The sequence below is a fragment of the Ipomoea triloba genome, chromosome 1 (genome assembly GCF_003576645.1).
Source record: "Ipomoea triloba cultivar NCNSP0323 chromosome 1, ASM357664v1".
Classification (NCBI taxonomy): domain Eukaryota; kingdom Viridiplantae; phylum Streptophyta; class Magnoliopsida; order Solanales; family Convolvulaceae; genus Ipomoea; species Ipomoea triloba.
The window spans coordinates 7227054-7239657 of record NC_044916.1 but is presented as its reverse complement, the minus strand read 5'-3'; the positions used below and the strand labels follow the sequence as shown (position 1 = coordinate 7239657).

At 31.9% G+C, this 12604-nt stretch overlaps 1 protein-coding gene across 2 annotated transcripts; it reads left to right on the top strand.

Moving 5' to 3' along the window:
* The first annotated feature begins 532 nt into the window (after positions 1-532).
* LOC116015669 lies at positions 533-1726 on the top strand. 2 transcript variants are annotated; one of them, XM_031255823.1, is made up of 2 exons: positions 533-806; positions 988-1726. In XM_031255823.1, the coding sequence occupies exon 2, from the start codon at positions 1036-1038 to the stop codon at positions 1468-1470; it is 435 nt and encodes a 144-aa protein (XP_031111683.1). In that variant the 5' UTR covers positions 533-806; positions 988-1035; the 3' UTR covers positions 1471-1726. The 2 variants fall into 2 exon arrangements, with proteins under 2 accessions (XP_031111683.1, XP_031111674.1); XM_031255814.1 differs by having other exon boundaries at positions 537-806; positions 1004-1726.
* The last annotated feature ends 10878 nt before the right edge of the window (positions 1727-12604 follow it).

Genomic DNA, 12604 nt, shown 5'->3' with positions numbered 1-12604 from the left:
GTTGAACTCGAATAACCTCCAAATAAGCCAGTGAACTCAAAAAAACAAAGCAATGAAGCCACTAAACCGGAAAAAAATAATAATTAACATTTTTAACAAGTCATTTGCATATTCCGGCCACCGACGACCGACGAAAACTTCCGACTTATTCCCAAATAATTTGATGGCTTATTTGCACCTCTCCCTTAATTTTAATCAAGTGATTAATCAACCGTCTATACAAATCCAGTGCACAGAATTTGGTAGACCATAGACCACCTGATGAAAACTATCCAGTGCACAGAATTTGGTAGACCATAGAACACCTGATAAAAACTAGTTTTCTCTAGAGCCAATCATTGAGGTGGCTGGCAACCATCTTTGAATAGTTGACTCTTTTTGTCTACATACAGCCATTCAGGTTAAATCATCACAGAACAAAATCTCAAATTAACACGTAATTACTAATTTATTTATTTATTTATTTTATAATCTGCGCTTATCATAATCTCTCCCTCCACTTATCCTTTCGCACTCATACGCCCCTATATATCCACACAGGCGTGACCAATCCCTTCGTGAAACTTCTTCTCGAAATCCTGTTTGTTTGCGCTCGAATTTCCTGATTCGGAATTCGTGTAAATCTCTCTGCTCGGCACCGAGCGTCATCAGCAGGAGCCAAACAAGGCTCTCTGAAATGTATATGGTATTCAAGCTCCTGATCATCGGCGGCGAGATTGTAGACGAAGAAAGCGAGTGGGAGAAAGAGAGATAAATTTTTGGCTCTAGGTTTTCAGTATATATTTCTGAGAGATTCAATTCATACGGTAGGTACACGTTTTTTTTCCCTGGATTATTTGTTCGATGCTGTTATATAATGTGTATGAATGTTCACATAGGTGCGTTTAAACGTTTTTTAATGTGTAACGGAATAACGGACACATATTTGAATGACAGAATTTAATAGCAGATTCTGAGATTTGAATTTTCTGTGCTTATAAATTGAAGTGGTGAGTATATTCAGGTTGAGGAGATTGAGATCGAGTAATCTGAGAAATGGCGGAGAAGATGATGAGGAAAGAGGCGGCGGCAGCAGCAGAAGCTCAGGCGGCAGCGAAGATGAGCGAAGTGTTCGCGAGATGCGAGTGCTGTGGATTGACGGAGGAGTGCACGGAGGCGTACATAGCCAAGGTTCGGGAAAGGAACCAGGGTAGGTGGATCTGCGGGCTGTGCGCGGAGGCGGTGAAGGACGAGATGCTGAGGTCGGAGAAGCGGATTGGAAGGGAGGAAGCTCTGAATCGCCACATTACGTTCTGCAAGAAGTTCAGAGCTCTGAAGCCGCCGCCAAGCCCGACGGATGAGCTGATTTCGGCCGTGAAGCAGCTGCTGCTGCGGAGCTTGGATTCGCCCCGATCGAGCCCGCCAAGCCCGATCAGGAAGGGAGGTTTGCTTCGATCTCACAGCTGCTTTACCACCATTGATAGCAGTTGAAATAATTGATTTCCCTCTGCGAAAAACAAATTGTAATTCACTGGAAATCATTGAAATTATTAGCAGCGGAATAAATAAACCTACAAATTGTGGCATAAAAATTGAACCATTTGTGTTATCTGATGCCTATTGTCGTATGAAGTTTGGTAGAGTATTGCTATATTGATTTCATTCTTGGATATTGTCTTCAATCTTGTTAGTATGTATGTATGTATTATTGTCAATTCATGAATTATATTGATTATTGTTACTGTTACTCAGTTCATTTAGCTTAATTTATAGCCAGTTTGGATTAACAGTTCAAAATGGAATCAGAATTTTGCTTGATGGTATTCTTGAGAGGTTGAAGATACGAAGCTAAAATGGATGAGAACCCATCTTGAGAAGAATGGAAGATGCCTATTGTTAAGTATATAGGATCTCCACTTATCAGTTTACTAACAAGTTAAAAGACTGAATGCATTATTCAATTGCCTCACATTATTACTAGAATCTTAATTTGTGACAAAAGGTGAAATTGTGCATTCAGGCGTCCTCACGTCTCGATCCGATAATTTATGAAGAGATAAACAACCTATTTGCAACATAGGCTAGACTTTTGTTCTATGCCTACAAGATCGTCAACTTAATTTGCTAGTATGTATGATTTCTGTGGTTGGTTTAGTAATAAATGGCTTTGAGATTCTGACATAGGAGTTTCGTTCCGTGTACGTTGAAAGGTCACGCTCGGCATTCTGTGTGAAAGAGTGGTGGAGTGGTTCACGTCAATGTGTTGTTTATCTCATGTTGAAAACATGGAGAAATTAAAGTCTTCTAACACCTAACCACATTGGGCAACTTCAATCCATTTGTCTGCAGTGTAGTAGTGTTAGCTCAGCTCATATATGTTAAAAGCATGGTGAAAGTCTTCTAGCACTTAGCCACTGTGTCACTTCAATTCATTTTGTTACATCAACCAGTACGTATACAATATTCGGTACTTGGCATCTATTATATCACGAATATGTGATCACCTGACTATTTTTTTTTTTGAACTAATTGCTATCTTTCTAACAATAAGTTGCAGACTTGCAGCAAATCTTTTTGCTTCCAACAGGTTAACAAAAACTGAAATATCGGTAAATAGATAAATGCATAGACACGTACACACAATTGTACCAAAAAAAATTGACTAAATAAATTAAAACCTCAACAACTCCTCCGACCAGTACGTTTCAAATGATTTGGATCAATTATGACACCTAATCACTAATCATTTTTAATCACTATTTCTCATGTATCATAATTACCCCTCAATGATAGATGGCACCTGGATTATGGAATTGATGTAGACAATTGGGGATGCAATGTCAATAATAGTTTTTGGTCCATCCCAACCTTTTTCAAACTATAGCCAAGTTAGTTTCTCACCCAATTGATATAAAGTGTACTATATAGTCCACACAATACTATGTAGATTATAGTCGTAAAATAAAACTTTACTACTGTAGTATAATTAAAATGATACTTTAGTATTGCTATAACGAAATTAGTCTGTAGAAAATGAAATTAAAATTTAGAGCACATACAATAGCATATATTGTCAAATATAATGAACCTGAAGTGTAATTAAAATAATACTCCAACATTACTATAATTAAACTAGTGTGGGTTTTTCAAAAAAAAAAAAAAACTAGTGTGAGTAGAAAATGAAACTAAAAAATAGAACTCATGCAATAATATTGTCAAATGAAACTGTAGTTAATAAAAATGATACTTTAATATTGTTATAATTAAACTAGTGTGTGAAAAATGAAACTAAAAACCAGAGCAATATTGTCAAATGAAACTAAAGTGTAACTAGAATGATACTTAATGGTTCACGTTGCTACATGGACCAAGGTCCACAATAAAATTTGCCTTTATCACTAATTGTTATACCATGGACTAAGTTCCATTTTACATTGTGGACTGGTCCAAAAATTATGTGTTTGCGGTTAATGTATTATTATTATCTTTAGATAACAAATTACGGGTCTAAATAAATTGAATGTACATAATTTGTTAACTACAAACACATAATATACGTTAACTACAAGCACATATATGTTAACTACATATTATGTGCATACAATTAGCATATTGATGTTGTTTGGTAAAATAACTTATCATCCAATTTTGGCTTGTTTGACCACTATTAGCTGAGTGGTCAAACAACCAATATGAGTGTTTGGCTAATTAACTTTTTGAGAAAATAAATTATTTTTTTCAAAACACCCTAATAATTAAAAAAAAAAAAAACGACTATGTAAACGGGTTCAATAGTCATGTTTCTCATTGTCTCTTCACGGTACTAGACAACTTGGTGCTTGAGCCCATAGATGGGTTCATAAGTCCGTCGCCTATATTGTGAAGATAATTAGCAACGAGACAATGTGGTTTCTAATTAATGTTTGCGGGCTTCTTAAGTCAGTGAACATATATATATTTTTTAAAATATAATAAATTCTATAATATTAATAATAATAATATAGTATTGTTGTTGTTGTTGTTATAGGTTAAAATAACATAGTACTTTCATACCCTTAAATGTCATTTTGCATGCAATTAGCTATCAGTTAATAACTAATTTACCAAACATCTTTCTACAACTAACTAATATTATTAGCTAGTCAGACTCGCTAATCCAATCCGCTAACAGCTAAAGCTAATTTGTCAAACACTCCATTATTATATGGTGCTTGCATGCACATATATAATATGTTAATTGCAGGTATAATATAAATGTTATTTTGAACAAAAAGTCTACTATGTAAGGTAAACGCTGGTTCATGGTATAATTTGTCGTTTATCACGTACTTTCGCCAGCCATGACTTTTGCTTGTGTTTATTGAGGCATAGAGGTAGGTAGCTGAGGCTTGAAGGCCTGGTACGTCATACATGAGCATTTTTAATTCAAAGGGGGAATGACTGATGAAGCCATGAAGAAAAGTAGTTATGAGTAGGAATTTTTGTAGTCTTCATTGAGGGACTAGTATAGCTTTAATTATATTCACATGCACACACAAAGGTAGCTTTAATTTCTTTCTGTGGTCCAAATCATATAATATGTTATTACTATAACATAATCGTATTAATACAATATCATATAAAAAAACTATAAAATTATATGACAATAATATTTATATGAATATCACAAGATTTCTCACATTTATTATGTATGAAAAAACTTTATTATTGTAGCATTTAATGTAGAATGTTGGATATAGGGGTGTTAGTAAACAGAGTTTTCGGCAAACTATTCGTATTTGTGTTCGATAATCATTCATTTAATATTAAAGTAACATTAATGAACAAATTTTAGAGCTCAGTTCATAAACAAATAGAGTCTGAACAGTTGTAGGCTCATTTGCTAAAAGTTTGTGAACATGCAAGCTCGTTTGATGTTCATTTAATAATGTTCACGAGCATGCTCGTTTATTGTTCATTTAATAATGTTTACTGTAAGTGTACAAATGATACACATATGCATATTACCCGTTTATTATTTGACTAAGAGTTAATTCCATTTTTTGTCCGAGATTTATAGGTGACATTCCACTTTTAGTCAATTTTTATCAGAACATTCACTTTTAGTCCTAGTATTATTGTGATATGACCAGTTTTGGTCCTCCATCAACAAAATAGTTGAAATTTCGTTAAATATAAGGACATTTAGATCTTTTTTTATACAAAGTAGGTTGACCCACTATATTTTTAAGGTTTATTATTTTGAAACAATTCATAATTGAAGATCAAATGTCGTTGTATTTAACGAAATTTGAACTATTTTGATGATAGAGGACCAAAAATGGTCATGCCACAATAATACTAGAACCAAAAGTGAATGTTTTGATAAAAATGACTAAAAGTGGATTGTCACCTATAATTCTAGGACCAAAAGTGAATGTTTTGATAAAAATCATGTTATTACCATTTTTCACCGATTAAGAATTATTGCCTTTTTTATATTGTACGTTAGCATGCAGTTCCTATTTTATTGTATGCAATTTGTCTTTATTAAATCATTACAATTTGTCTTTATTAATAATAATCACTCTTGTTATTATCCGATTAAGAATTAAAGAATTTGCAATTTGCCTTTATTAATAATAATCACTCCTGTTATTATTTTAAATCAATTTACCATTTTTCAATGATTAAGAATTATTGCCTAATCAATCTTGTTATTATTTTAAATCAATTTACAGTTTTTCACCGATTAAGAATTATTGCATTTTTTATAACGTACATTAGCATGCAATTTCTATTTTATTGTATGCAATTTGCCTTTATTAAATCATTGCAATTTGCCTTTATTAATAATAATCACTCTTGTTATTATCCGATTAAGAATGAAGAATTTGCAATTTCCTTTTATTAATAATAATCACTCCTGTTATTATTTTAAATCAATTTACGATTTTTCAACGATTAAGAATTATTGTCTAATCACTACTGCTATTATTTTAAATCAATTTACTTTTTCAAAGATTAAAAATTATTGCCTTATTTATAATGTGTGTTAGTATGCAATTTCTCTTTTATTGTATGCAATTTGCCTTTATTAAATCATTGCAATTTACCTTTATTAATAATAATCACTCCTTATTAAATCATTGCAAACACCAATTAATATTAACAACACAATATTACCATATTACCTTATGGTATTACATTATTAATAAATATGGATAATTAATAAAATTAATAAAATAATAAATAAATAATATCCATTATGTTGTTACTAAAATACCCTCCAGTTTTGAGGGAAAAACTTTTGCTAGGCACTTCTATTTTATATATATATATATATATAGATAAATGTGGTCATTTGTTAATAATGCACGTAAAATGCATGCATGATGCACGATACACGTACAGTGCGCGCACGACGTACACACCGTGCACGTGAATTGCTAGGACTATCGAATGGTGTATATACATACATACATACATATATATATATATATATACACACACATACATATATATATATTATATATATATATATATATATGTATATACACACATACATATATATATGTATATACACACATACATATATATATGTATATACACACATACATATATATGTATATACACACATACATATATATGTATACACACATACATATATATATATATGTATGTATGTATGTATGCATGCATGTATGTATGCATGCATGTATGCATGTATGTATGTATGCTTGTTGCGCGCGCGCGCACACATAATTAAATGTTTTAATATAATTATTTATCTGAAATAAAATAATTCATTCAACAAATGCTACTCGTCAAATTAAAATATATATAATTAAAAAAAAAAAGACCTCATTGTCTAACAAATATATGTTGTAAGAAATACAACAGAATCTAAATAAAGAGTTTAAAATAAAATGGTTTGATTATTCTTCACTTGAGGTAGTTGATGGAGACGAATTGTTTAGCATATTTGGAAGCCCTTGATTGCTTAAAATATATGTACCATTTTGAAAATTGAAGGGCAACATTTACACCACAAATAATTCAGGGGTGATATTGGTAATTGACATATTATAGTGGGACATAAATTACAATTTTCCCTTTCAGCAACTTATTTATCTAAAGCTGCTTGTGCGATTTTAATATTTTCATTTCCTACAGTAAAATTAAAAAAAAAACAATATTAAAGTATACAATATTATACATATAAAAAGAAGATTAAATTTTAAACTCAATAGATCGATTTAAAATATCACATCACATGTTCAACCAATAAAATGTTCTTCTACTCTATGTGCAAAGTTTGATGTTTCAACTATTCCGTTGTGTTGTTGATCGATTAGAAACATTATTGTTATGAGGCTCGTCCACCACATGAGAAATATGCTTATCAGTTGAACCTATTAATGATCTTGAGTCTTTTAAGCTTGACCATTCTACACATATAAATAAATAAAATTGGGTTATTAATAAATCAAGATTGAAATGTATAGATTGAAATAAGATTATTAAAAAAAAACATCGAAATTTGTCTACTAAAAATTTTTAAATACAAAACGATTATAAAACACACTATATGTCAAACACACAACTTAAATCTAAATTCAACTAATATATAAACTATATATGTACATACACACATATACAATATGCCTATCTAAATATATAAGTAATACACACACATATATAACACATAGGCAGGCTCAAAATTAAAACAAGTATGTAGTGCAGTGAATACCAAAAACAAAAACAAATACGTGTTCGTAGTATATATATACCGCCAATTTTTTTTTTCACCATTGCTCTACCGGAAAAAAACTCCAAATACACCGCGGATTGTTTGTTTTGGATTATATGCGTGAATGGAGAACAAGCCAAAGAGAGACCAAAGGGGAGTAACACACCAATATATGGAGACTTTATCAACAAATGATTCTGATGTTGGGGTTAACAGACTACTAAAATACCTTTTCACTAACAAACTTAACAAATTTAGATAAATAAACAAAATGAGGAACCGATTTTCTCTTTAAAAAAAAGGCACAAATATTTTTTTATCGTTTACTTTCCAAATTTACTAAATAATTACTAAAAAAAATAATAGATAACAATAAGGAATATTTAACTATACCTAATATTTAAAATAATTACTTTTTTTTAGTAATGTATATAAATAACAAAAAGACTAAACTTGTTTAATAATTTGATTGTTACCTAATCAACCAAACTAAATTATAATTTAACTAGTTCGATTAATTGGTCTAATTAACCAATTGTTTATTATATATAATTTATTTTTTGTTATATATTTAATACAAACATATTGTAAAAATTGTACTACAGTGGATAGCTCTTAATATACAAATTATAGGCTAATGTCGTTAAAGTAGTGATCCGATTAATTAATTACTTTTGAATCAAACTTCGGATAATCATTTGATTCAAATTAAAGTTGACAAATTTGGGTTTCCTATGGTCATTATTACATGGCAGATGAAAATTGATGACTCATGTATTTTAGCTTCTCAAGCTAAGCAGGGTTTACTATGTAAGGGATATTAAGGAGCCTAATTGGTAAGTTGTTGTCAAGACAAATATTTTTTTTATATTCAAATTATAAATGGGTTAACTTATGGAGTTTAAAAGTTTTGGCCACGATTAAAGGTTTGATGAGTGGTTATTCACAACCATCCATAAGTAAGTCATTTTAAAAAAAAATATTTTAAAAAATTTTAGATGTGATATTACGTGCTTGTATGAAATTAAACTTTAACATATTATTATGATTATTTTTAGGTGGATTAATAAACATGCCCGTCTTTGTGTTTAGCCTCTCAAGGTCGGCATATTATAAATCTAACTTGGCACCAACATCAAACTTCTGTAAATTTATGAACAGCTTAGTGCATTGGATATATTCGTTTGTCCCTTTTGGGACAATGGTGGGATTAGCTTTGGGTAGAAAGAGAGAGGGGGTGCACGTGGGTGGTGAGATGTACGCTCTAGAGTCCGGATTTAGTGAAGTTAGTATTCATGGGTCATTTAGTTTTTTCTATTAGATTTATGGGTCATTTAGTTTTTTCTATTAGATTTAGTGTAGGTGAGTTTGTTTGGTATTCAAATAAGTTAATTTGTTTAATAAAGTTTTAGATATGTAGACATGCATTATGTAAAGTGACTCTCACCATCTTCCTGTAACATTTCGATTTGTGTCGATTATATATGTATAGTCTTTCGTTTTAATGTAAGAATATTGATAAATGTGGTCATTTATTAATCGTGCACGTAAAGTGCATGCATAACGAATGATACACGTACACTGCACGCACGACGTACGCACATTGCACGCGAATTTCTCGGACTATCGAATGGTATATATATATATATATATATATATATATATATATATATATAAAAGCTTATTTTTCTTCAATGGACGATTTAGTGCATATGTCGATTTAGAGCATTAGAAAAAAGTCGTCTCTTAATGGGTTACATATGCTCACCAGTCACCCCTACCCTGTTAGGTGCTCCATGAGGTCCGTCACCAACCGTTGGTCTAGAGCCGGACCTAGCCAATTAGCCACAGCCCGTCCTTCGGCCTCTGTCACACCCAATTTGTGAGTTGCTTTACCCTTTTTTCCTATACTATACAGTTCAAATTGCTATATTATATATTATATACAAAGAGGAAGAGGAGGGTATTGATGGTTAATCTATCTGGTGCATCTAAAGAATGCATGTGTATTATAATTCTCATTACAAACAGAAAAAATGAATGATCTAAAAGCATGCAAGAATTTTGATAACTATACTAGAGAATTGTAATCCAATAAATGTTATGTTTCTTGATTAACTTTGACTAATAAAAACTTATTATTAGCTTTTTTTTTATATTCAAATTATAAACTGGTTAACATATGAAGTTTAAGAGTCTTGGCCACAATTAGAGGTATGATGAGTGGTTACTCACAACCATTCATAAGTAAGTCATGTAAAATATATATTTAAAAATTTTTTAGATGTGATATTATGTGATTATATGAAATTAAACTTTAACATCTCATTATGATTAGTTTGTAGGTGGATTATTAAACATGCCCGTCTTTGTGTTTAGTCTCTCAAGGTCTTCATATTATAAATCTAACTTGGCACCAACATCTAACTCCTGTAAATTTATGAACAGCTTGGTGCTTTGGATATATTTGTTTGTCCCTTTTGGGACAATGATGGGATTAGTTTTGGGTAGAAAGAGAGCGAGGGGTGCGTGGGTGGTGAGATGTATGCTCTAGAGTACGGATTTAGTGAAGTTAGTATTCATGGGTTATTTTAGTTTTTCTATTAGATTTATTGTAGGTGAGTTTGTTTGGTATTCAAATAAGTTAATTTGTTTAATAAAGTTTTAGATATGTAGGCATGCATGATGTAATGTGACTCTCACCGTCTTCCTATAACATTTCGATTTGAGTCGATTATATATGTATAGTCTTTCGTTTTAATGTGAGAATATTGATAAATGTGGTCATTTGTTAATCATGCACGTAAAGTGCATGCATGATGCACGATTCACGATCCACGTACAATGCACGCACGACGTACACACAGTGCACGTGAATTGCTCAGACTATCGAATGGTGTGTGTGTGTGTGGGTGTATAACCATGAGCTTCTTTTTCTTCAATGGAGGAGACGAAGTAAACTCTATTGATGGCAAAGTTAGTTGAATACAAACAGTGTGTTACTCCGTTTGTTTCATTACTGAATGTTTAAGTGTTTAACCAGTATATTTGTTTGGTTTTTGGTAACTTACATAACCCCGATAGACTGTTTTCTTGTTGGTTATAACATTTACTTTGGTTGAATTTGGTCGGTTATGACGGTTAAAATTTTCAATCTGATTTTTTCACCCCTATTAATAGTATCGTTTGATAAGTACTAAGTGTGTATTTGGCCCTGATTATTTTGGATCTTCTATTCTCCAAATAATAGCTTGGCCAAAATGGTAAAGTAAAAAAGGGCTTTCTAAGCAAGTGAATAGATCAGAGGAAAATATATTTTTATAAGATCCTTTAAGGATTTTCAAAAGACAATTGTAGATGTTGGAACTCTAAAATGTTGTGAATTCACTGAATGGTCAATTGTGACTTATTGAGTTGTCAATATTATGATATATATTATTTGCTATTTTTTTAATTTTATTTATTGTTGAATTGTGGATTGCAGAATGTATATTGGTAAATAACCGTTCCGTTTTGGTTGGTATAATATGTTGATTTAGTACATTAGAAAAAAAGCCATCTATTAATGGGTTACAAATGCTCATCAGTCACCCCTACCCTGTTAGGTGCTCCATGAGATCCGTCACCAACCGCCAGTCTAGAGCCCAGCATAGCCAGTTAGTCACAGCCCATCATTCGGTCTCTGCTACACCCAATTTGTGAGTTGCTTTACCCTTTTTTCCTATACTATACAGTTCAAATAGCTATATTATATACAAAGAGGAAGATGAGGGTATTGATGGTTAATCTATTTGGTGTAGCTAAAGAATGCATGTGTATTATAATTCTCATTCCAAACAGAAAATGAATGATCTAAAAGCATGCAAGAATTTTGATAATTATGTTAGAGAATTGTAATCCAATTAATGTTATGGTTCTTGATTAACTTTGACTCATAAAAATTTATTATTAACTTTTTTTTATGTTCAAAGTTTATAGGGATTAAGGTATAGAGTTTAAGAGTCTTGGCCTAATGATGGGTGGTTATTCACAACCATTCATAAGTAAGTTATTTAAAATTTATATTTTAAAAAATTTTAGAGGTGATATTATGTGCTTGTATGAAATTAAACTTTAACATCTCGTTATGATTATTTTTAGGTGGATTAATAAATATTGCCCATCTTTGTGTGTAGTCTCTCAAGGTCGGCATATTATAAATATAACTTGACACCAACATCAAACTTGTGTAAATTTACGAACAGCTTGGTGTTTGGATATATTTGTTTGTCCCTTTTGGACAATGGTGGGATTAGCTTTGGGTAGGAAGAGAGCGAGGGGGGTGTGTGGGTGGTGAAATGTACGTTCTATTTAGATATATCTCCATGAGCTTCTTTTTCTTCAATGGAGGAGATGAAGTAAACTCCATTGGTGGCAAAGTTAGTAGAATACAAACTGCGCCACTGGTGGATCAGGCGTCGCCTCCCTCGTCAACGTCCACGGAGGAGGAACATCGACGTGGGAGGAGTCCTCCTCCGTCACCTCCCCGTCAACGTCGATGGAGGAGGCGGCCGGCAAAGTGTTGCCTCCCTCGTCAATATCGTCGGAGCAGGATACGACCTCCTCTAGCAATTTTTTTTTAATCATCTTCTTTCGTGGAAGGAGAGGTGAAGCTTCAGGCAGTATTTACATTTTTTAAAAGAAATAGTTGTAAAAATAAGAATGGACGGCAGGTTAAAATAAAAAGTATAGCGGATTGGTAGCTGAACTTTTGTCTGAGATGGGAATGACCTGTAGGTGATTTTTGGGTTTTTTTTTTTATCTTAATTTAACATGTTAAAAGATTTAATTGTACTTTTTAAATGTTTAAGGGTGTAATTGACTTTTCAAGTAATGTTTAAGGGACCTTTTTCC

What these genes read in the sequence shown, in the direction of transcription:
- LOC116015669 (XM_031255823.1), top strand. Translation starts at nt 1,036, where the DNA reads ATGGCGGAGAAGATGATGAGGAAAGAGGCGGCGGCAGCAGCAGAAGCT.